The sequence below is a fragment of the Gopherus evgoodei genome, chromosome 7, assembly GCF_007399415.2.
Source record: "Gopherus evgoodei ecotype Sinaloan lineage chromosome 7, rGopEvg1_v1.p, whole genome shotgun sequence".
Lineage (NCBI taxonomy): Eukaryota > Metazoa > Chordata > Testudines > Testudinidae > Gopherus > Gopherus evgoodei.
This window is the reverse complement of record NC_044328.1, coordinates 100,275,897-100,301,869: the sequence shown is the minus strand read 5'-3', so window position 1 is coordinate 100,301,869 and position 25,973 is coordinate 100,275,897. Positions and strand designations below refer to the sequence as shown.

The window sequence follows — 25,973 nt, the reverse complement described above, 5'->3', positions numbered from 1 at the left end:
GAGCCACGTCCTGCGCTGGAGTGGGTGTCCCCCTGAGCTGGAGTGGCCGTCCCCCTGAGCCACGTCCTGCGCTGGAGTGGGCATCCCCCCGAGCCATGTCCTGCGCTGGAGTGGCCATCCCCCTGAGCCAGATCCTGCGCTGGAGTGGGCGTCCCCCCGAGCCACGTCCTGCGCTGGAGTGGGCATCCCCCCGAGCCATGTCCTGCGCTGGAGTGGCCATCCCCCCGAGCCATGTCCTGCGCTGGAGTGGCCATCCCCCCGAGCCATGTCCTGCGCTGGAGTGGCCATCCCCCCGAGCCATGTCCTGCGCTGGAGGTGACATTCCCAATATAACTATTTCTGTTTCTTAACTGATCCAAGACCTGCCTGGAGAGCAGCTCTCAGATTGTGAGCAATTTGAGGCAGGGACCGTTCACGCGTATAGGCACAATGGAACTCTGGCCTCTTTGCTACTCTAGTACCAGTAACAACCTCATAAGAGTAAACCAAAGGGGAGCCAATCCCAGGGGCAGCAACACTGAACTGGGACCAGTTGGAAACACAAAGAGAAACCCCAATCCACATGAGTGATCACCTCAGCCCCACAGCTTTGTGTCTGCTCAATACTGTTTGAGAGAGCCACAGAGTTTAAGGCCAGAAGGGACAATCAGATCATCTAGTCTGACCTCTTGTATAGGACAGGCCAGACAGTGTCACCCAGTTACCCCAGGATTAAGCCCACTTGTGTCTGATTATGGCATCTTCCAGAAAGGCACCAGGCTGGATCTGAAGATACTGAGAGGTGGAGAATCCACCCTCTCCTTCTCTTGGGAGTTTATTCCAGTGGTTAATCACCCTCACTGTGAAAACTTGTTTCTCATTAGAATGTCTCAGGCTTTACCTTCCAGCCACTGGTTCTCGCTCTCTCTCTCTCTCTCTCCACTAGGCTCAAGAGCCCTTTAGCTCATGGTGTTTTCTCCCTGTGAAGCTACTTACACACAGTGATCAAATCACCTCTTGATCTTCTTTTGGAGATGTCATAACCTTAGTCCCAGATTTGGACCTTAGCGTCCAAAATATGGGGGTTAGCATGAAAACCTCCAAGCTTAGCTACCAGCTTGGACTTGGTACTTGCTGCCACCACCCAAAAAATTAGAGTGTTTTGGGGCACTCTGGTCCCCCTGAAAAACCTTCCCTGGGGACCCCAAGACCCAAATCCCTTGAGTCTCACAACAAAGGGAAATAATCCTTTTTCCCTTCCCCCCTCCAGGTGCTCCTGGAGAGATACACAGACACAAGCTCTGTGAAACTACACAGAGTGACTCCCCCTCTCTGTTCCCAGTCCTGGAAACAAAAAGTACTTTCCTCTTCACCCAGAGGGAATGCAAAATCAGGCTAGCAAATCCAACACACACAGATCTCCCCCCCTGATTTCTTCCTCCCACCAATTCCCTGGTGAGTACAGACTCAATTTTCCTGAAATTTCCCAGTAAAGAAAACTTCAACAGGTCTTAACAGAAAGCTTTATATAAAAAGAAAGAAAAATACATACAAATGGTCTCTCTGTATTAAGGTGACACAATACAGGGTTAATTGCTTAAAAGAATATTGAATAAACAGCCTTATTCAAAAAGAATACAAATCAAAGCACTCCAGCACTTATATTCATGCAAATACCAAAGAAAAGAAACCATATAACTTACTATCTGATCTCTTTGTCCTTACACTTAGAAACAGAAGATTAGAAAACAGAACTCCTTCTCCAAAGCTCAGAGAAAGCAGGCAGACAGAAAACAAAGACTCAGACACAAACTTCCCTCCACCCAAAGTTGAAAAAATCCGGTTTTCTGATTGGTCCTCTGGTCAGGTGCTTCAGGTGAAAGAGACATTAACCCTTAGCTATCTGTTTATGACAGGAGAAGCTAAACGGATTGAGCTCTCCAGCTCTCTTGCTGTCGGATATTTTCTCCAGCCCTCTCATAATTCCTCTGGCTCTTTTCTGCACCCTCTCCAGTTTTTCAACATCCTTTTAAAAATGTGCACTCCACGATTGGATGCACCATTCCAGTATAGGTCTCACCAATGCCGTCTATGGAGGTAAAATCACCTCCCTGTTCCTACTCACTACTCCTCTGTTTATACAGCAAAGGATTGCACTGGCCCTTTTGGCTACAGCATCACACCAGGAGCTCATGTTCAACTGGTTGTCCACTAAGACAAAGCAGTTACCTACCTGTGTTGTTACTGTTGTTTTTGAAGATGTGAAGTGGACGTGTATTCCACACAGATGTGTGAAAGCCCAGTGCACTGGAGTCGGAGAATTTTGCCTAGCAGTACCTGTAGGAGTGCACCTTATGGCTGTAGCCCAACTCTGGCTATCTAAAGCAATGCCGCCCCGATCTCCTTCAGTTCCTTCGTGCTGAACATCAATAGCATAGAGTTTGAGGAAGAGGGGACAGAGGTGGGTTGTGGAATACACGTCTGTATCACATCTCGAAGGATGCTCACAACACAGGTAAGTAATCATGTTTACTTCTTCGAGTAGATGCAACCATGTATTCCAAGGAGTTGACTCTCAAGCATGATTTGCAAGAGGTGGGGCTTGGAATCTATTTTAAACCAGGATTTCAGAACTGCCTTCCCGAAGCTTACATCTACTTTGAATGCTGCAGTAGTAGCATAATGTTTCACAGGCGAATGCCCAGATGACCAAGTGGCAGCCCTGCAGATAACCAATACTGAAACATCACTTAAAAACTTCATTGCCATAGCCTGCGCTCTTGTAGAATGAGCTCACAGCCTTGTGGAGGCACAATCAGCCAGCCAGCCGTATGCTGTCCTGATACAGGAAGTTATCCCCTAGAGATCGTCTGCGAAGCGACTGCTTGTCCCTTCCTTTCATATGCATACAACACGAACAGGCGAAGCGAAGCATGAAAAGGTTTAGCCCTGTCCAGGTAAAATGCTAGACATCTGTGTGAAGATGCTGCTCCACCAGGGTTGAACGCAGCATAAGAAAGAACACAGGTAAATACACCACTTGCTTGAAATGAAATTGAGAAACCATTTTAGATAAAAACTTAAGGTGCGGCCACGAGGTCACTTTGTCTTTGGAGGACTGTGTGTAAGGAGACTGCCATCAATGCCTGCGACTCTCTCACTCTCCTTGCAGATGTTATTGCCACCAGGAATGCAGCTTTTTGACACAAAAGAGAAAAAGAAGATGATGCCAGAGGCTTGAATGGATGTCCCATAGGAGCCACTAAGACCATAGTAAGGTACCACAAAGGAACTGGTTCTCTCGATGGTGAGCAGAGACAAAGGATCCTTTCAAGAATCTTGTTACCATGGTATTAGAAAATACTAACCTCCCATGGATGGGTGGATGAAATGCTGAAATCACTGCCAGATGCACCCTCAATGAGCTAAGTAGGAGACCTGACGACTGAAGATGTAACAAATACTCCAAGATGTCCTGGATACCAGCAACCTTTGGTTGAACTCTGCAGGCCAACGATCATATCAAAAAACACATCCATTTGGCCAAATCAGCCATTCGGAGAAAGCTTCGTTCTATTGAGTACAACCTGTCAAACAGCCTCCAAACCTCGTTCTTCCTCCTCATTTAATCACAGAGCAGTCATTCAATGAGGTGGAGAGATCTGAGTGTGGGACAGAAAATCTGACCATGATGCTGAGTCAAGCAGTCGGGATGGAAAGGAAGGGATATGGGAGGCCAAAATGATAATGCAAGAAGGTCGGACAACCGAGTTTGCCTCAGCCAGGCCAGAGCAATAAGGATGAGCTTGACACAGTCCAATTTCAGTTTGACAACGACCTGTGGGATGATCGGAATCAGAGGGAAAGCATACAGGAGTGCCGAATACCAACTCAGGCAAAAAACGTCAGCCAGGGAGCTGAGACCCCCTCGAGATCAAAACAGCTGGCATTTCTTCTTGTCTCTCATGGGAGAAAGGATCATAGCTGGGATGCCCCAAGCTGCAAAGACAGACCACAGGACACTGGGCATCAGGGACCATTTGTGTTACAGGGAAAAATTCCTGCTGATTTGCGAGTTGATTCTGGACCCTAGGTAAATGATTGGCCACTGGAATAATGCTCCTCCCAGTGCAAAACTGCCAGAGCCTGATCCTGACGCAGGCCTTTTGCATGTTCTCCCCCACGTCTGTTCTCATAGTACATCATGGTGATATTGTTGGTGAGTGTGTGAACCACTGCGCCCTTAATGTAATCTTGGAAAGTGTGATGCCCTGGAGCTCCACAATGTTGATATGCAGTGAAGTTTCCTGTTTCAACCACAGGCCCTGAACTTTAAACGACCCCAGATGTGCTCCCCAGTCTACTAGGAGACGTCAGTGATAACTATCCTGGTCGGTGGGGATCGAGTGAAAGGAACACCTGGCATATGTTGTCCTGAACTGTTCATCACCATAAAGAATCCAGTTGTCCAAGGGATGATGGTTCAGATGAAAGACTGACTTCAGCCACATTTGGAGAGGGTGAAGACACAATCTGGCAAAATGGACCACCTGCATTATTCCTGAGGGAATTCTGCGCCACTGCACACATGCAGAATTCATGTCCCTTGCAGATTTCCCATCATTTTCTGCGGGGAAGCAAAGGGAAGCCGCAAGAGCAGTCACGTTCTCCTCCCAAGCAGTGCGGGCACATCGTTTTGGGCGCCGGAGCAGCCGATGGAAAGGTAAATCACTGTGGGCAGGTCCCGGCTGGGGATGACCTGGCTGGTGGTTCCTACCCTGTGCCGGGCTCTGCTGCTAGTCCCAGCTGGGCTTGGGGAGGACAGAGCTTCCTCTTCTCCTGCAATGAGCGGTCAGGTCCAGGTTAGATCTACCTCCCTGGCTATAGGAATCTCTGCACTCCCCCTCATCACTCCTCAGCTGCAGGGAGAGGGGTCACTGTATGGGGAACTGCTCCCCTGTCTGCCCAACTCCTGTGCATCAGGACTGCCACATACCCAGACCTCCCTGCCAAGCCTCACCCCCATCCATGGGAGGGATACAAGTCGATGGGCTGAGACCAGAATCAGAAGGCCTTTGCCTCCAGGATCTATGATCGTTTCTGGGATAGCCCTGTTTCCCTGGGGGAAAGAAGGACTTCCCAATGAAGCACTGTGAGAGGTACTGCTACTGCTGACTGCCATAATGGTGCCTCTGGACTGCTGAAGTATACAACCCTAAAGAACGCAGTGTGGTTTGTGAATCTTTAAAAGAATGCAAAGTCTCGTCAGTCTTGTCTGAGAATAGTACCCGACCATCAAAGGGCAGGTCCTCAATACTCTGTTGCACATCAGAAGCAATGCCTGAACTTTGCAGTCACGACACCCTCCTCATGGTCACAGCTGAGGCCACAATTCTGACCGATGAATCTGCCACGTCCAGCACTGAATGAAGAGACGTCTTGGCCACCGAACAGCCTTCGGCCATGAAAGCTCTAAACTCTTCTCTGGGGGCTTCTGGCAACTTGTCTGCAAATTCAAACATGGTTGTTGGATTAACAAAGTCATATTTGGAGAGGAACACCTACTGGTTTGTGATATGCATTTGCAGGGATGAGGAGGTGTAAATCTTTCTCCCCATCAAGTCCATCTTCTTTTACTCCATTTCCTTGAGAGCAGATTCATGTTTACCCTGCCGAGCCTTGTCATTCACCGCAATCACAATACGAGAATTAGAGATGGTGTGAGAATAGAAACCCTCAAAACTTTGCTGAGGGACAAAATAGCAGTTCTCTGAATGCTCTGCTGTGGACAGCACTGAGGCCAGTGTGTTACAGAGGGCCTTTGGAGGCTCCAGGAGAGAGTAATTAATAGTAAGGGTTACTCTCCTCTGAGCAGATGTTCAGAGAATGTCGAGCAACTTCTGCGTATTCTCCTATAAAAATTCTGCCTGGATGCCTAAGGAAGCAACCATATGCCACAAAAGGCCTTGAAATGCCTTTGGCACCAAAGGAGAAGAGGAACCTGGTACCATCAAATCATCAGGAGAAGACAAAGAAACTGTTAAGTGCACCACGAACAAATCCTGTTCCTGAACCGTTGGGCCCACATGATACAAGTCTGGAGGCCCCTAGGGAGGAGGCTCAACTGTTGTTTGAGCTTGTGGTCGGTCATCAACATTAGCCACCAAGGGGACTGGTGATCTTGCTCTGGAGCGCGATGGAGAATGTGATCTCTGGGACCAGGAAGCCACAGTGTGTTCAGATAAAGCACTGGTGACCAGTTAGCACCGGGCCAGGAACCCCTGTTCCGACTATGCAGAGAGTGTCAATCTCGGTACCAATACTGCTCCGAGAATGGTCTCTGGCGCCAATCAGGCAACAGAGACTGGGAGGAGGACCCCAACAAGGAACCCGAAGAGACCCTGGTGGCCGGTGACAGCAGAGGAGCCAGTTCTGATGGTGCTGACTAGCAATGAAGAATCAGCATGGCCTGTACCAAATATGTGGCACTCACCCCCAATGCTGGGGAAGGCACTGGTACTGAGGTCAGTGGAGGAACTCAAGTAGAAGACAGGATCTGCCAACATAACAATGTCGGCGCTGAGGGGTGCACTAATGTTCCTTGGGGCCAGGCCTGGCACTAATTTCAACTCCATAATCTGCGGTGCAGAAGGACCAGGCTGCTGTGTCTACAGACACTGTGTCTCTACAACATGACCAGACAGCGTCAACAATGAGGTGGAGGCCGTGACCCTGGCAAAGTGCTAGATGAGTGGAGAGTCCAGAACAGATAGGGAGAGTGAATCTGCTGCTGCCTGGTATGCCACCGGCATACAGTCTGTGCTGGGATTAATGTCATCAGTGCCAGACTTAACAGATGCCCCAACGCCAGAGCCAGTGTCAGTGCTATTGATTCTTGGTGGTCTCAGCATGATACCGGAGAGTGATCTGATGGATCTGCTCCACCCCACAAGAGTTGATCTGTACTTTTTTAGAGGAGGAGAATTTTCACAAACCCCGTGATAGTCCCAATGAGTTTTATGGGACTTCTTCCTCAGCACCCCTGAACAGGATGAATGGCTCCTCCTTGGGGGAAACACCAGCACTGGAACATGGAGTGGCCTCCTTCACCGAGTCCGAAGGTCACCACCATTAGATGCAGGCCTCGGTGTCGAAACAGGCCTCAGGACCTGCTCGAGAAGATGCTGCTTCAGAGGTAAGTCTCTAGCCATTGGGGTTCTTTTGGTAATCAGCTTACAAACAGAGCATCTCTCCTGAGCATGTCCCTTGCCTCACCACAACAAGCCCCTTGTGTGGGGATCACTGTTAGGACTCATCCCCCACTCCCCATGATGGACAGGGCTTGAACCCTAGTGAGGGCATCCCACAGGACAATAAGTATCTAACTAACTCTAACATAACTAATACGACCTAGGGTACTACTAATTATCTAACAACTATATACATGGAGAGAAAACACTCAGACAAATGACGTGATAATCACACAGAGCTCCGACGCCAGCCACAGGCACTGAGAAGGAACTGACGGGGGATCAGGGCACAGCCACTTCATATAGCCAGACTCAGGGCTACAACTCCTGAGGTGTAAGCACTGCCCCTACGGGTACTGCTAGGCAAAATTCTCCAGCTCCAGTGTGCTGGATGCGCATGCACCTGTGTGGAATACATGGCTGCATTTACTCAAGGAAGAACCTAACTTCCATCCATTGGTTCTCACCAGGCCTAAGTCCACTGAGCTAAAGAACTGGGGTTTCTCTCTGTGAAGGTACTTACACACCATGACCTAGGTGCCTCTTGGTCTTTGTGTGGAGATGCTAATGGATGGAACTCAGGACAGCATGCCCCCGCTGTGACACAGGTGTGTTACAGACAACGCAAGGGCAGCGTGTCATGGTACAATTCCCCACTCTGAACCTTAGCGTCCAAAAGATGGAGTACCAGCATGAATTCCTCTAGGCTCAATTACCAGCTTAGTACTTGTAGCGCTGCCACCAACCAGGAATTCCAGTGCCTGGTACACTCTGGTCCCCACAAAACCTTGCCTGGGGACCCCCAAGACCCAGACCCTCTGGATCTTAAAACAAGGAAAGTAAATCCTTTCCCTCACTGTTGCCTCTCCCAGGCTTCCCCTCCCTGGGTTACCCTGGAAGATTACTGTGATTCAAACTCCTTGAATCTAAAACAGAGAGGACAATTCACCTTCCTCCCTCCTTCTCTTTCCCCCTCCCAGACTCTTCCTGAGAGAAAATAATCCTGGCACAGAGAGAAATCAGCCTCTCTCTCCCTCTTCCCTCCTTTCACCCCACCAATTCCCTGGTGAGTCCAGACCCAGTCCCCTGGGGTCTCACCAGAATAAAAAAAAATTAGGCTCTTAAATAAGAAAAACTTTTAATTAAAGAAAGAAAAACAGTAAAAATTATCTTTGTAAATTTAAAAAAAATGGAATAGGTACAGGGTCTTTCAGCTATAGACACTGGGAACACCCTCCCAGCCTAAGTATACAAGTACAAATTAAAATCTTTTCAGCAAAATACCAATTTGAACTCCTTTCAGCCAAATACACATTTGCAAATAAAGAAAACAACCATAAGCCTAACTCGCTTTATCTACCTAGTACTCACTAGTCTGAACTTATAAGAGCCTGTATTGGAGAGATTGGAGAAAAACCTGGTTGCACATCTGATCCCTCTGAGCCCCCAGAGAGAACAACAACCAAAACTAACAGCACATACAAAAACTTCCCTGCCTCAAGATTTGAAAGTATCCTGTCCTCTGATTGGTCCTCTGGTCAGGTGACAGCCAGGCTCACTGTTCTTGTTAACCCTTTCCAGGCAAAGAGATATGAAGCACTTCTGTTCTATTAACTCTTACTTACCTGTTTATGACACAGCGCCACGTAGAATTGTGTTTAAAGGGATATCACCCAGTCACAGGGACATTTCTATTTCTGGCTCTGGGACATCACGGTGCCTCCATTTTTCTTCTCATCCTTGGGCTGTTTAGACTGTGAGTTGTCTGGAGCAGGGATTGTCTTTCATGGTGTAACTGTGCAGTACCCAGCACAGCAGGGCCCTGATCTCTCTTTAGTGCCTGATCTCAGCTGGGGCCTTTGAGTGCTAGCGTGCTTTTCATACCCTCTGTTAATATGATCTGCATTACAGTAGTGCTTAGAGGCTTTGACCAAGATCAGGGTTCCACTGTGCCAGGTGCTGTAAAGACCCGAATTGAGATCAGGACCCCCACTGTGCCAGGTGCTGTTCAGACACAGGGACAGTCTCTGCCCTGAGGAGCTCACTAGCCAAATAGACAAAGGAAGGATCATTATCCCCATTTTACAGGTAGGGAAACTGAGGCCCAGAGAGGGGAAATGACTTGCCCAAGGTCACCCAGGAGAGAGTGGCAGAGCCAGGAACAGAACCCAGGTGTCCTGAGCCAGAGCCCTGCTCCTTAACCACAGGACTGTGCCTTTCCCAGCTGACAGAGCAGGATTTTGCTAGGCCCATTCCAATGAGCCATTTGAAGGCTTGTCACAGCCCCAGACACAACTCCTGCCAGTTCCCTTGCTGTGCCTGCCCTGCTCCTGGTCACTTGACATGCACGGCATGTCTCCGAGCCCTCCACAGAGGCTGGGGGAGTTGTACCAAGCCTGCATGTCACTGCACTGACTGCTGTGTGAGTTCCCAGAGCAGGGACAGGCTGATGAGTTTCTCTTGCCTCGTGCGCCATCTCCCTAACAAATGACACCAGATCTTGTTTGCCGGGAGCCTGGGATCACAGGGAAATGGGGGTGGGGGTGATGCTCCAGCTGCTGATCAGGCAGGCCGCAGCCCCTTCTCTTGTGCCCTGGCTCCCCCGCAAACACACGGTGCTTTGTCCGTCGGTGCTGGGTGTGCATTTGGCACAGCCCCTTCACCCGGGGGAGTCCAGGCTCCAGAGATCTGGGACAGGGCTAAAGCAAACCTGACAATGCTGCTGCAGGGATCAGTCCTGCCTTAGTCTCCTGGGGAGTGGGAAGTGGGGAGGAGGGTCTGAAGAGGGGGATTCTCCATCTCCTGGTCTCTCAGGGTCCGATCCTGCAGCTTGGCTCCCTTTCATGGTATCTTGATAACAGTCTGTGTTGTAGGAGCCTATGTCAAACAGACAGGCGGGTACTTGACACAGAGCGACACGGAACAATGGTGCCCTGGAAGGACAGAGCACACAGAGGCCAAGCAAACCTCTGTCTCCTGTGCACTGGCAGAGCATTAGCTGGATGGCACAGGCAGGCTCCAGTCAGGTCTCCCCCAGTTGGGCTCCAGAGACCGATTCCAGCAGAGGCACACACACACACTTGGTAAAACACAGATACAGTGCAGAACTACTGATGGGTTAGCAGAACCAACAGGCACAGACAGGGCAGTGATGTACTTGAGGCCAGAGAGACTGCTGGGACAGAACCCAGGAGTCCTGTTGCCCAGCCCCCTTGCTTTGACCATTAGACCTCACCCTCTTTCCTGAATGTTACCAGCAGGGAGTCAATTACCTCCACTCCCCTCTCCCCCACCCCAGGATTCAGCTGGGAAGCTGGAGAGGCTGAGGTTACAAGTGTGTAACTGAGTGCAGGAGCAGACCCAACGGTGCCCCTGATGGGGTTCATGTCACCAGGCAGGTAGCTAAGTCTCCCTCCCCGACAGTGCCATGCCTGTCTCCTTGCCTAGGGGGGCCTTGCTTGGCTGCTGCCTACTGCTATCTAACAGTGCATGGCTGTGCCAGTTCCCAGCCTGGGCACTGCCGCTGCCCCCCCGCCAGCAGCTCTGATTCTGCCTGCGCACCCTCCCCAGCTCTAATCCCTGTTGCCAAGGGGAGGATTAACACCCTAATCAGGCCTAATTCAATGAAACACACTCGTGTAGGTCTGAAAGGCCTTGACCCACAGAGGGGCACCACAGGGATTCCCGGACCCCTGCCCATGCCCAATTCCTCAGGCATCATGGGCTGCAGGGAAGAATGCAGAGCTGGGAGTCGGGACACCTGGCTCTGGGAGGGGAGTGGGGTCTAGTGGGTTACAGCAGGGAGGGCTGGGAATCAGGACTCCTGGGTTTCATTCCTGGGAGGTGAGCGAGGGCTTGGATAGTGGAGTGGAGAGCATGCTTATTAAATTTGTGGATGACCCCCCCCCTGCTGGGAGGGGGATTCAAATTCAAAACAACATTAACAAATTGAGAATTGGTCTGAAATCAATGAACAGAATGAAATTCAGTAAAGACAAGTGCAAAGCACTGCACGTAGGAAGGAAAAATGAAATGCCCAACTACAAAATAAGGAAGAACTGGCTGGTGGTCTCGGGGTGATAGTGGAGCACAAATAGAATATGAGTCAACAATGCGATGCTGTTGCAAAAAAAGGCGAATGTCATTCTGAGGTGTATTAACAGCAGCGTTGTATGTAAGATACAGGGTGTGTGTATGTGTGGGGGGTAACTGTCTTGCTCTATTTGGCACTGGGGAGGCCTCAGCTGGAGAACTGTGTCTGGTTCTGGGCAGCACACTTTAGGAAAGATGTGGACAAACTGGAGAAAGTCCAGAGCAGAGCAACGAAAATGCTAAAAGGTTTAGAAACCCTGACCTAAGAGGAAAAGTTAAAAACTCTGAGCTTCTTTAGTCATGAGAAAAGACAGAGGGGACCTGCTAACAGTCTTCCAGTATAAGGGCTACTACAAAGAGGACAGGGATCAATTGTTCTCCGTGGCCCATGAGGGTAGGACATGCTGAAATGGGCTTGATCTGCAGCAAGGGAGATTTAGGATAGGCAGTAGGAAGAATTTTCTAACTCTAAGCGTAGTTAAGCTAGAACAGGCTGCCAAGAGAGGTTGTGGAATCCCCATCTTTGGAAGTTTTTAGGAACTGGTTGGACAAACACCTGTCAGGGATGGTCAAGGTTTACTTGGTCCTGCCTCAGGCTAGGGGCTCAACTTGATGACCTCTCGAGTTTCCTTTCTGTCTACATGTCTACGATTCCTAGTGGTGAGAGCAGGATGGGCTTGGAGTCAGGCTGCATGGGTTCTGTTCCTAGCTCTGGAAGAGGAATGGTGTCTAGCGCTTAGAGCAGGGGTGGACAAACTATGGCCTGCGGGACACATCCGGCCCGCGAGCCATTTTAAGCTGACCTGCGAGCTGCACAACACAGCTTGTCCCTGCTCTGGCCGGGGCACTGGGTCAGGGCCGCACCACACGGCTTCTAGAAGCCGCAGCATGGCCCCACTCCAGCTCCTACGCATGCCTGCGAACGGGGCAGTGAGCAGACCCATCTGGCTGCGCCTCTGCATAGGAGCCGGAGATGGGAGATGCCACTGCTTCCAGGAGCCACTTGAGGTAAGCGCTGCTCAGAGCCTGCACCCCCTGAGCCTCTCCTCACACCCCAACCCCCTACCCCAGCCCTGACCCTCCTCCTGCTCTCCAAACCCCTCGATACCAGCGTGGAGCACCCTCTTGCATCCCAAACCTCTCATCCCCAGCCCCACCCTAGAGCCTGCACCCCAACCCAGAGCCCCCTCCCATACCCCAACCCCAATTTTGTGAGCATTCATGGCCTGCCATACAATTTCTATTCCCCAATGTGGCCCTTAGGCCAAAAAGTTTGCCCACCCCTGGCTTAGAGCTTAGGTGGGGCTGGAAGTCAGGATGCCAGGGAGTCTGTGCCATGCATGAGGGGCTGGGTCCCCACTCCCATCCCAGAAAGGGGGACCCAGATGCCAATATGGCCCCTTATAGCATGAGGCCAGAGACTAGGAACTGGCGGGGGGATGCACCCGGCATGGGTGGAGTGCACATGACTGTATGTCTGTGTACGTGTGGCTATCTGTGTATGTGCTCCCATCCACTGCGACTCACATCCTTTCCAGTCTGGCGAGTGAGTGGCAGGCCTGAGCAGAGCCCAAATTAGGCTCTGATCCCCCCGCCCCCCACTGCCTGCCATGAATCCTGGGATCAGGCCCCAAAGAGACTGAATTGCTCTTTGCCTGCGCCTAGGAAGGGCTGTGGGGAGGGGTGGGAAGCTAGCGCTGGAGCTGTTGTCCTCACTGCATTCATAAACCCATGATCTGTGTACTGTCCCACCAGCACTAAATTCATACTCAACAGCAAGAGACTGCCTTGAGTAAGGGTGCCCACCGTGATGGCTGTGAATAACAGTGATCTAGACCCCTCAAGACTGGCATCCCCTTTACTTCTGTGATCTAGACCCTCCCAGACTGGGACACTGTTCCACATTATGCTGTAGACCTCCAAGATTGGTACCGCCTTTAGTACTGTCATTTAGACCACCCAAGACTGGCAGCCCTCCAGTGCCATGATCTAGACTGCCAAATTGGTACTTCCTCCAGCACTGCGATCTAGACTCTCAGACTGGCCCCCGTCCAGTGCTGTGATCTAGATTCCCAGACTGCCCCCCAGCACGGTGATCTGGATTCCCAGACGGCGCCTCACCCCGGTGATCTGGATTCCCAGACTGCCCCCCCACCACAGCGATCTGGATTCCCAGACTGCCCCCCACCATAGTGATCTGGATTCCCAGACTGCCCCCCAGAACAGTGACCTGGATTCCCACACTGCCCTCACTCCACACAGTTATCCAGCTCCCTCAGTGTGGCAATCTAGGCCCTGCCTCCCAGCCTGGCAGATGTTCACTGTTCAATTATGGACTCGCTAATGTGCTAAAACATTAATAAGAAACAAAAGGCCCTGATGGAAGCCCCGGGCAGCTGGGCAGATGCTGATACTTCTGGCAGGATCCATGTTCTTGGGAAGGGTGACCTCAATGCCTTCTTAGGGCAGCTGGCATACGCTCCATGCCTCGAGGGCGTGGGGAGAGCTGCTCCAAGTGTCAGCAGATGCCCTGGGACATTGCCCTGGCTGGTGTTCGGGTTATGAGAAACCACGCTGTTGGCTCCACATCCCTTGGCTCGCTGCACTGCAATAGCCATGTATGATGCCTTACAGATGTGTGTAGATGTGAAGAGTGACACTGGCCATGTGGGAGTCTGAGATCATGAGAGACATGGGGGCCGGTGGGGATGTGAGTGGGAAGGCCAGCCATACAGGAGGCTGAGATCACAGGAGGCTTGCACTAGTGGGCCTGGGTGGGGAGATACTGAGATTAGAGGAGGTTTGGGCTGGTGGGGGTGGGGACACTATGGCACAGGGATGGCACAGAGGCCGCCAACCACACCCCATGCAGAACAACTCCAGACCCTTTGACCACGGGTCTCCCCACAGAGGCATGCTGGGATGGCAGAGAGTGGGCTACAGGCCAGTCAAGACAGCACCAGATAGCTTCTAGGAAATGCAATGAGACCAAGACTTTACCCCACAACCAGAGCAAGGGTCAGGACAACACTCCAACCCGGCCGAGTTTTCTATAACTCTGTCAGTGCTAGGACCCTGAGGGTGCATGCTGGTGCTGATCTGCCATGCCAGGGTTATGCATGGCAGTGCCAAGGGGCGTTATCCCCCATTCTACAGATGGAGAAACTGAGGCACAGAGTGGGGCCAGGAGTCAGTGGAGGCAGGACTCCTGGGATGGAGGGCTGGGGCTTTCCTAGTCCTGGGAAGGACACGTCATACCAGCTGCCCCTTCCCTGAAGCCCATTCCTCCCATCCCACTGTGGATCTATGCCCCCCTGTGTGGGCCCAGGGACTATCTCCAGGCACTGGGAGAGGGAGTTGTGTGGGAGGCTCAAAGGGGGATCTGGGGAAAGGGGCATTTCTGCTGGCTCTTGGGGAACAACACCTAATAGTAAGGGCACGCTAGCCTGAGCAATAGTCTCTTCCAAGGGTGGAGGAGTGAACTGCTAAGACCAGAGTCCTGGGGACCTGGTGAGCCTTCCTCCTGGGCAGGAACTGACTGAAGGCAATGACTCTGCTCGGGGGAGGGCACTTTGTAGTGTGTGGGATGACCCTGACCTCGGGGCGAGCTGGGGAGGGGATAGATTGTAGAGGATCAGGGCAGGGGGTCGCACTCTGAAGGCCCCTAGCCCTCTCCCAGGCAGGCTGTCATGCAGTGCCCCACCAATTCCTTGCCCCCATACCTGTAGGCCACATAGTGGGCGGCCATGCTGGCCAGCATGAGGAGGAGACAGTAGCCAAAGAACTGCCGGTTCCAGCGTTGCCTCTGCTTGGCCTGTGTGCCTGAGAAGGTCTCGGAGTGGTGAGTACGGAACTGCTCCCAGTAGCGCATGTTCTCGTCAGGCCCTCGGCTGCTGGGAGACAAAGGGTCACTGATGAGGGCTGCGTTGGGGGGAAGGGTCTGACCCCAGGGGACTGCTGGCCCTGGACAGGACTCCTGGGGTCTCTCCCAAGGATCGAGCCACAGGATCAGGGAGGGGGCCAGGAGTCAGGACTCTTGGGTTCTATCTGCCCCTGGGACCAGTCACTTATGAAATTCCCAAAGTATCACGGCCACACATCCCTTGCGGTGCTGATAGGATCACCTTGCTCTGGTGGCCTGCAAGACTCAACACAGCCATCCTGCTCCTTCATGCAGGGTCCAAGGGCCCAGGGTACTCTGGGCTGCCCCAGAGAATGGCCCTGCCCCAGCACACACAGCCCCCCTGGAACAGTCTCCTCCCAGGGCTGGGAGGTGCAGGGAGGAAAGTCCCAGCCTGGGGACCCCTGCGCCAGCTGGGAGCACTCTCCTCACAGTGTGTCTGCTGGGGTCACACTCACTCACTCCCCTGACACCTCCCCCCAGCAATGCCGAGGTGATGGCATGCGAGCTGCGGGGATGGCCCTACCCTGGAGAGCCGCCAGCCCTTCTGGGGGGCCTGGGGCTGCTGCAGGGGATTCAGCAGCCAATGCAGCCAATCCAGCCTTGCAGTCCACAGACCCCATTTCCCCATCTGGGGTGGGGCAGATACGTGGCTAGATGGACCCACTAGTCCGATCCAGGGCAGCAGGCAGGATATCGGGCTAGATGGGCCCCTTGGTCTGATCTGGGGGATGGGGGTTACCAGGTTGGATGGGCCCCGTGGTCTGATGCAGGGGGTGGGGGTTACCAGGCTGGATGGGCCCTGTGGTCTGATGCAGGGGGTGGGGGTTACCAGGCTGGATAGGCCCCCTGGCCTGATCCGGGGGGTGGGGGTTACTAGGCTGGATAGGTCCCCTGGTCTGATGCAGGGGGTGGGGGTTACCAGGCTGGATGGGCTCCCTGGTCTGATCTAGGGGATGGGGGTTACCAGGCTGGATAGGCCCCCTGGCCTGATCCGGGTAGTGGGGGTTACCAGGCTGCATGGGCTCCCTGGTCTGATCTGGGGGGTGGGGGTTATGGGGCGAGATGGGCCCCTTGGTCTGAGCCAGCACTGGGAGGACCGTGAGCTATCATCTCTCAAACCAGTCTTTGCAGGGGGCTGGAGACCACAGCCCAGCTGGAGCCAGCTACAGAGTCAGGTCATTAGCGTGAATGGCGAGCTGCTTTGGGGCGTGGGGCGGCCAGGGCAGGATGGGCTAAGTGGCCTTTTCCTGTTTAGCAGCTTCCTGACAGCCTGATGCTCAACAGCTTGTCAGTGGCAGCTGCTCACATTTCAGCTGCAGCTCCCAGCACCTCTGCGCTGGCCTGAGGTCCCTATGCCGGCCCTTCTCAGCTCAAACCCATGCAGGATTAGCAGGGGCTCAACATAGCCTGGGCTCTGGCGCTTCAGTGCCAGCCCGGGTCTCCTCACTGGCTCAGAACCAGTGTGGGATCAGGGGGTGCAGACATGGTGGGGGAGCAGCTGGAGGTTGGTCTGATTCACGTTGGCAGGTGGCGGGATACCAGGCTCCAATCCCTTACACCAGCATCACCTCTGTGTCCTGTGCTGTGGCCCTGGTGCCCTTACCTGGTACTAGGCCTGGGTCCCTGGTCTGTGAAGTCAGAGGGGCTGTGCTTGGGGCTGCTGCCCATAGTGGGCCAGGCTGCGTGCCAGGCCCGCTGGCTGTCATAGAGCCTCCTACTGCCCTCCTTGCTCAGCACCTGGTAGGCCTGGTTCAGCCGGATGAACTGGCTGTGCAGGTCGGGGTTGTTGGGGTCACTGTCGGGATGCACCTGGGGGACACAGAGACAGAGGGAGGGTGAGGCCCTGGGCAACAGCATCTCACTGAGGATCTACCAGCCCAGGGGAGCCAGCAGAGAGGCTTACACAGCAGGCCAGTGCCTCGCCAGTCAAGGTGTGAATCTACAGCCCGCCCACTGGCTGTCTACTAACTGGCCATATACACAGGCCCTAGTACAGCAGGGCAGCCACAACGGCAAAGCAGTGCTAGCGTAGGCCTGACTGCCCCCTTCTATATTCATGCACCCCCACACCACATGCACATGCACCCCAACATGCACACTCATTCGCCCGGTTTCCACACACCATATATCCACCCCACCCCCCAATCCTAGGGCCCAGGCCAGCAGGCTCAGGAAAACAAAGCTACAGAACCTGCCCCCAGAACTGCATGCCTACCCCACTCTCGTCAGAGCTGGCCCATCGCTCACATTTATGGGGTGCAAATCCCCCTGGAATGTAAACAGGCTCCTGGTTAAGCCCTGCCGCTCGCTCTTAGACCTTGCACTGGCCCCGCTTGACGCAAGTACCCTGGGGGCCATGCTGCGATGAGATCACACACAGGGCCTGGCTGGAGGCTTGTATACCTGCCAGCTTCTGTGCTGGTCACGGATGCCATGGGAAGCCAGCTCTCAGGACTGCAGACGGAGAGCCCATTTCACACCACCCCTCCAGAAGCAAACTGCAGTGGGTGGTTGTTTGGTGACAAGAGTTTCATTGGGTCTGTCTCAGGCCACATTTCAAATGTCACTGGCCCAGTCAGGAGAGACAGTGTGTATGACAGCCTGGTCAAGTGCCCAGGGCACTGAAGTGGGTGTCAGGACTCCTGGGGAGTCGTTAGACGAGGGGGTCCCTTCCAGAACCAGGCATAGAACCCAGGTGCCCTGCCTCTCATGCCTACCTTTCTCCACACATACTTTACTGGGCTGGGGAGGGGAAATACAATTGTTAACAGAAGCGTGTGCCATGCTTGTGCAGAAGGGTGCATGCATGCGCTTGTGCATGTAGGCATATGTGCCGTTATGTGGGTATGTGCCCGTATGCACACGAGCGACCAGGATTCTGCGCCAGGTTGGCTGAGATAGCAGGGCCTGGACTCGAGTGCCCGAGAGACTAGTCTGATCCCTCTATCTCACAGGTCACAGGACATCCCTAAACTAATCCCTGGCTCAACTAGAGCAGATTTAACACTGCTTGTGATAGAGAATCCACCACAGCCCCTGGGAAATTGTTCCATTGGTTAATTACCTCACTGGTACAAACTGGCACATGACTCTACTCTGAATTGTTCTAGTTTCAGCTCCAGCTGAGTCCAAGCATCTCTGCCCAAGGTCCTTCCTCTGGGCTCATTGCCTGGGCATGGAGATGCTCTCACTCCTGACTCATAGGCCCCAGAGGCCTCTCGGTTAAGGCTGCAATTGCCATTAAGTGGATGGAAGAAAGGGCGCCAGATACTTCCAAAGTTAACAGCCAACGATTTCCGTCCCCAGCAGATGATGACTCCTTTGTTCCTGCAGACTTCTCCATCCCCAGGTGCGCAGGGCCCTGCTCCCAGCCAGCTGGGCTTGGCGGCTCTACTCATCAGAGCAGCTGACTTCATGCTTGGGATGAAGAGGAGAAGGGGTGGAGGATCCAGGCGGCTACCCACTGGCCAGGAGTCTGCTCTGAGAGCTGTGATTCGGTCCTGCTCTGTACAAGCAGCCAGGCTGGCCCCAGGAGCATGCCAACGGCCTATGGCCACCTCTTTGGGTTAACCTTTTGCTTGCCTACATGCAAAGATCTCAGAGCACAGGGAATCCAGTGTCCAAATCCTGCCTCAGTTGAGACACATGGACAGGGCAAGAGGCTCATCCAAAATCACATTGTAAGTTGGTGGTGGAGCAAGGCCTGAACCCGGGTGTGGAGAGGTCCAGCCACCCCTGCTAACACCTGCTCCCCTCATGCTAAAGCCCAAGCCCTGTGCAGCCAGGGGCAAAACACTCCTTTTATTTTATTAGATTTATGTTTATCTATTTAATAGTTTAATAGACTAGAAAAGCCCAAAGCAAACATGTCAACCTTCTTGAAACAAAACACTTTGATGCTGCCCAATCAACATTTTTTTTTGGAAATTTTGGCTTTTTGTTACAATTTGGAACTGATTTTTTCCCCAAAATTTTGGAATTTCCCATAGAATGGAAATTGTGCTTTCCACCCAACTCCTGAGTTAAGCTTCTTCGCTTTGGCTGGAAATCTACAAGCATCTCCCCCAATGCTAGTCCCGTAGCCCCTCTTCTCAAAGGCCAGGGGACACCTTAGCCTTTTACCTTTAACTTGGCGTTGGACACTGCGCAAGCAGCCCTAGACACACGGAGGAGTTTACAGCTGCTTTCAAGGAGACCCTGGCCCCTACCTGGCATTCCTGAGGACAGGCTGGGACCAATTGGTGACTCCGCAAACATCAGAATCCAGGCCTGCCAGCCACTAGTGTGTTCTAAACCTAGAGCCCTCCCAGCTTAGCATAAGCAGGATCACCTAGGCAGCAGGCTTGAGTGGTCTGGGAATTGGACTGGGAATTAGGAGACCCGAGTGCTATTCCCAGTTCCGCTACTAACCTTGGGCAGGTTGCTTCCCCTCCTATCCTTTGTCTATTTAGGCTGGCAGCCCTTCAGGGAATTGACTGTATCTTGCTATGAGCTGGTGAAGTACCTGGCATGACAAGGGGCCTTGATTTCGGTTGGGGATCTGTGCAGTGCCCAGCAAGACAGGGAGCTCCGATCTTAGTCTGGGGTCTGTGCAGTGCCCCGCATGAAAGGAGGCCTGATCTGCATCTGAGATCTGGCACAACAGGGAATCCTAATCCTGGTCATGGGTCTGCGCAACAACCGCCCCTGGGCAGCACTCGGTGCCGTGGGACTACTGGATCTCAAGAGCTTCCTTGTCTCCAGCCCTTGATCCCCCATGCTGCTGTCTCTCCATGATTCTGCTATGACCCAGCTGTCTCTTGCAGGCTGGTGAGAGCTGTGAGGTTATCACAGAAATATAGAGCTGGAAGGTACTTCAAGAGGCCATTTAGTGCATCCCCCTGCGCTGAAGACCATCCCTGGTTGGTGTCTGTCTAACCTGTTCTTCAAGACCTCCAAGGAAGGAGGTTTCACAACCTCCCTAAGTAAAATGTTCCAGAGTTTAACTAGCATTAGAGTTAAGAAGTTTTTCCTAATGTCAAACCGAAATCTCCCTTGTTGCAAACTAAGATGATTCTTTCTTGTCCTGCCTTTGGTGGACATGGAGAATAATTAAACCCCGTCCTCTTTATAACAACCTTGTATACATCTGAAGACTGTTATTATGTACTTCCTTGGCCTTCTCTTTTTCAGACTAGACATGCCCAATTCTTTCAACCTTTACTCACAGGTCACGTTTTCTAAGCCTCTGATCACTTTTGTTGCTCTCCTCTGGACACTCTTCAATTTGTCCACACCTTTCTTAAACTGTGGTACCCAGAACTGACACAATACTCCAGCTGAGGCCTCACTAGTGTCGAGTGTAGTGGAACAATTACCTCCCCTGTCTTATATACAACACTCCTGTTAACACACCTCTTCCACAAACACAGGCCACTCTGAGACCTTTTTGCTTGTAAATTGTGTAGTTTATTACAGTGTTTTAATCCCTCCACCAATACACAGCAGTGTCTCTACAAATTTACACATTGTATCTCAACTTTCTGACCCCTTCTCCAAAAAGAGGGGGTGGGGGTAAAGTGTCTCTTCTCAGAAGGAGAGGTTACTCACCTTGTGCAGTAACTGGAGTTCTTTGAAATGTGTGCACCCTTGTGCCTTTAATCTGAGATTTTTGGTAGTAATGCCTGTTTGGCCCGTACATGTGCCCTGTGTTTCCTTGTGCCCACTCCAAGGCTATATAAGGCTGTGTGGATGATCCGCCCTCAGTTCCTTCTCTACCACGAAGTCCCCAGAGGACACTCCAAAGTGGAGAGAAGGAGGGCAGATAGTGGAGCACCCATGGGAACACACATCTCAAAGAACTCCAGTTACTGCAGGAGAGTAACCTCTTCTTCTTTGAATAGTGTCTCTATAGGTGCTCTGCCTCAGCTGACTACTGAGCAGCACCCCCAGCTGGAGATGGTCTTTGGAGCTGAGACCAAGACTGAAGACAACACAGCATTTCCAATGGCAGCATCTGATCTAAAAGACTGGACCACTGAATAATGCTTGGAGAAGATAGGAATGGAAGAGCAAATGGCAGCCTTACAAATGGTCCAGAATAGGGAGTGTCTTGAGTAATGTCATAGAAGCAAATAGAGATCTTGTGGATGGGCCAACATCCTAGAAGGAGGCTGCTTATCTGAAGATTTATAGCACAATATGATACAGTCAGAGATCCATCTAGAGAGTCTCTGGATGGAAATGGCCAAACCTAAGGCAAGTGGCCAAAATAAGGATGGAACTGGTTATGTACCAATTCCAGAACTTCACTGCTTGGGCACAAAGGGAAGGAGGTGTGACTCCTCCCTGTTGGTTGAGATAGAACATGCAACTATGTTGTCTGTGAGAATTTGTATGGACTTCTTCCTGGTTACAGACAGGAAGTGGATACATACAGTCCTGACTGCCCTCAGTTTGAGGAGGCTGATGTGTAGTCATGTCTCTTAGGTAGATCAATGTTTTACCTACCAGGTGACCCTTGTTAATAATAGCCTGATACTGCCCATGCTGGTCAGCTGGCAGATGCTCAATAAAGGTGATAAATTTGGCATAATTTGAGTGATTGTATTTAGCCATGAGAGCTTGATAGTTTGGGATCCTAAACTGAAGAGTGGAGGATGAGTAGGTCTTTTTGCTGAATAGATCAAGGCATTTTTGGTCCTTATCATATGGTGTGGCTTTTGCGTAATGTTGTCTGCCATGTTTGTTCACTGCCTCCACAACCAGGGAGTTCAGTGTTGGATAGGTGAAGAGAATCTTTAGCCAGTGTGTAATATTTCTTATAGGCCCATTTACTCGGCAGAATTGTTACAGGGCTCTGCCAGATGGATTTTGGATAATCCAACAGGGCCTCGTTAATGGGCAGGGCAACCTGCATAGTTGTGATTCCCTGACCATTTCCAAAGGAATCTGAAGGGAATCTGCAGTGTGCTTCACTAACTCTTGGAAGTGTCAGACGTCATCAGACAGTCAGCGGGGGAGGCATAACTACTTCATCCGGGGAAGATGAAGAAATATTTGTTTGGGGAGTAACTCCTGTATCTGACCAGGCCTCCTGCTCCTCAAAAGATTCTTTTGTCTGAGGTAACGGCAGAACAGTTGGAGTAGGGGAGTGTCTCCCCTAGTATTCCCCATGAGAGAGACTAGAATCACGGGAAAACTGTTGACGATATACAGCCAAGGATCCCAGTACAGCCACTTGGGAGTTTCAAAAGGCATTGGGGGTGGCTTTCACTGGTGCTCAAACCAGATCAGGAGAACACGGGCCAGTCTTTGGTGCAACTCCCCCATCTTGTCAAAAGTGTCAGGATGGAAATCCATTGTCTAAAGTGTCGGGGAACCCCAGATTGAAATATTCAAATTGGAGGGAAATTCCCCTTCAACGGAAGGAGCCCCAGCACTCTCTTAAGGTGTTGGAGAGTCAAGGTACCAGGGAAAGGTCCCACCTCGATGACTGTGCTTGTTTTAGTACTGATAATCTCTCAGTACTGAGTAACAAGAGAGATGGAGACTCCGACTGCTCTGAAACAAGTAGGTCCCTAGAGAATCTGAATTCCTGCAGTACTAGGTGAGTTTGAAGAGCAGGGCCCTGTTCCATTGTCAGTGCTGAGGGCATATGGTGCTCTGGTAAGAATACTCTGATCGAAGTAGATGGTACCGATGAGAATGCCTTGTGGGGGCAACAAGACCATACGTGAGACATAGCATCTTCCCAGTACTGACACTGTCTTAGTAGCTAGCTTAGATGTTGACAGTACTGAAGGAATTGTGGGTACCTTCTCTTAGAAGTGGAATGCTTCAATGATGCAGTGTCCTTCTTCTGCGGCACCAAAGGTTTCAGTACCCGGGCATGGTTGCTACCCTTTTTCTCTGCTGAGCCTAGAGCTCCGGGCACAGAATTGGTACCAAGAGTGTCTGAAGCCTCAGTCATACCCAGGGTGGAACTAGAAGTCTCTGCAGTGGTCTTGCCCTGCAGGGATCAAGGTCTTTTTGAGGTGCATTATTTCTGTGAAGAAAAACTCCATTTTTGTGGGTCTTCTCCATGGATTTTCCTTGGATCAACTCAGGTGAACATGCCAAAGTTGACAGGGCACTGTGTTTGCTCAGTGACCTATGTGCAAGGGGGTCACCAGACCTGGATCTGAGGCTGGTTGGAGGGAACACTCCTCATTAAGAGTCTCAGTTTTAGCTCCCGATTTTTAGTGACCCTGCCCTTGAAAGTGGCGCACGTTGGAACGCTTTTGTGGGATATGATGCCCTCCAAAGCAGCAGATACAATGGGAATACCTGTCACTGACCACGAAGGCCTCCTGGCAAGAGACGCACCACTTGAAGCCCAGAGAGCCTGGCATAACTCAGGGCAACAATATGTAGCAGGGGAAAGTCTCCCTCCCCAAAGGGGAAGAGGATCAAGAGAAAGTCTCTCTAAATCCTTCAATAAAAAGTAAATAAATTAACTAAAGAAAAAAAAACAATGAACTGAAGAAAGGTAACGAGGCTAAGCGACTGCTGCATCTCAGGCCAAGATGGTTGAGAAGGAACTGAGGGTGGTTCATCCACAGAGCCCTATACAGCCTCCGAGCAGGGCATGAGGAAATATAGGATGTACACTGGGCTGAGCTACCAAAAATCTCTGACTAAAGGACAAGGGGGTGAGTGCCCCTGAAGCAGAGCACCCATGAGGATACTACTCAAAGAAGACTTTCATTGTCAGGCTCCCCTAACCTTCTGTTTCTCTCCTTCTCTTCCCCCGAGCACTCCTTCCAGTGCCCTCTTCTAGTTTCCTGGGGAATGGGTAAATCGGCATATTTACTCAGCAGCCTCAATCTGGCCTGGAAGTCAGGTACACCTCTATTCAATTAGGCCTTCTCCAGGCAAACCTAATTAATACTAACAGTGACCAGAGTGCAGGCTCAAGTGCCAGCCCTCAGCACCCAGAATGATATTTGCCTTCTTCCGCAACAGCGTCAAATTGTTGACTCATATTTAATTTGTGATCCGCTCCAGCCCCCAGATCCTTTGCCACATTATTGCAGCCTGGCCGTTTATTCCCCATTTTGTATTTTGGCATTGATTTTTCCTTCCTAAGGAAGAGCTTTGAATGTGTCTTTACTGCATTAATTTAATCTCTCCACCCTTTCCCAGTAGATCCATACTAGAAATGACTCTGTTACTCTCCATGCCTCTCAGGAGAGGTCTTCCAAAGCTGTTGCTCTGTTGACTCAAGACAGCGGTATTAACTTTTCCCTCCCAGCTGTCTTCCTTCCATCCCCAGCCCCCACCCAAGTCAGCTGCCTAAGCTTTTGCAGAGCGCTGAGATGCTAATCCAGCAGTGGGGTGGGAGGATGGGATGGACAGGGCTTGCCAAAGCCCCAGTGGAGGCTTTATCACCTGGCATGGACCAGCAATCATCTTTTTCTAGGATGGCACATCTCAGGCCTGGCCAAACCTCACTGATATCACTCCTCTTGGCCATGGAGCTAAGCAATAGGAAAGCCTCCCAGGCACAGGATGGAGAAATCCAGAGCAGTGAGGCTGTCCCCCAGGCATCCCAACATGTTCCCGCTTCCAGCTGTTTAGCCAAGTCAGCTATCAAGCTGCTCAGGAATTATTCTGTGGAAAACACCAGTTTGTCAAAACCAAACCGTTTTACGGGAATGCATCGGTTTTGAGGAAGCTTTAGTCGGGAAGATTTCACAGGCTCAGGACGGGATTTCTCATCTTAGAGAGAGACATGTGACAGCAGGGCCCATTTCCCTGTCCAGGATCACCTCTGCATACCATTCCCCTCCCGCACCCCAGAATAGCATTCAGCTGGGATGTGGGAGACAGAGGTTCAATCCCTCCTTTGAATCAGATAGAGCAAGGATTTGAACCTGGATCTCCCACGTCTCAGCCGAAAGCCTATGCTGGGGTGACTTGTTCTCAAACCAGAGAAGGGTCTTGGTTTAGTTCCATATTGTAATGGAAACAAATGTCAAAACATTTGACTTTTTTATGATGCAGAATCCTCATTTTCCAGACAGCCCCAGTCAATTCCCTTTTGAACTGCTGTCCCCAGAGAGACTCATTGCTCGGTGTGGAGGGGGGTTCTGATGCCGCTCCCCACCTCGCTTGTCGCTCCAACAGCACCAAGGGGTGCGATGCTCATGCCATCTCCCTATTTAAAAGGAGGGGAGTTCGATTCTGTGGCCCAGATATCACTTATGTCCCTCCATCTGATGGGTACTTTAAGCACAGGGAAGAGTAGCTCAGAGTCCCTGATGGAAAAACCCTTGTGAGTGAAGCCAAGAGGGTTCTATAGAACCTGATGGGATTCAATGAAGACGCAGACCTTTTCTATAGGGGGTCGGGAATCACTCACTAGGGCTGAATATGAAAAGAGAAAACCCCTGTAGATAGAAGCTCTTATCCCCTCTTCAGTTCTATAGGGCTCTCCCCTAAAGGTAAAGTCCTTCATGGGGGGCTACATTGGAATACTTATCACAGGGGTATGGGAGGTAAGAGATAGATACTCCAGCAGAAGCAGGGCCCATCCCCCCCGGGAGGATCGTCCTCTACACGCCATTCTCCTGCCCAGCACAGAAAGAGACACCCCAACAGGGCCCAGTTGCAGGATGCTCTCCTATGTGCCATTCCTGCTCAAGGAGTGGGGTAGAATTGGTGAGCTTCAGCCTGCTCCCACAGACAAGGGGAGGGTTTGGCCTGCAGAGTCATGGACCCAGCTG

The 25,973-nt window shown here is 51.6% G+C and overlaps 1 protein-coding gene across 7 annotated transcripts in view; it reads right to left on the bottom strand.

The window, feature by feature from the left end:
* The window catches only part of DNAJC4 (DnaJ heat shock protein family (Hsp40) member C4), an 82,267-nt gene that overhangs the window by 3,508 nt on the left and 52,786 nt on the right, over nucleotides 1–25,973 (bottom strand). For 6 of the 7 annotated variants that reach the window (XM_030568450.1, XM_030568456.1, XM_030568452.1 and 3 more), the window contains 2 exons: nucleotides 16,829–17,034; nucleotides 15,044–15,214 (listed from right to left, as the gene is read on the bottom strand). In XM_030568450.1, the coding sequence (XP_030424310.1) occupies nucleotides 15,044–15,214; nucleotides 16,829–17,034 (377 nt within the window). The remainder of the gene's footprint in view (nucleotides 1–15,043; nucleotides 15,215–16,828; nucleotides 17,035–25,973) is intronic. The other variant, XM_030568451.1, reaches the window with a different exon arrangement.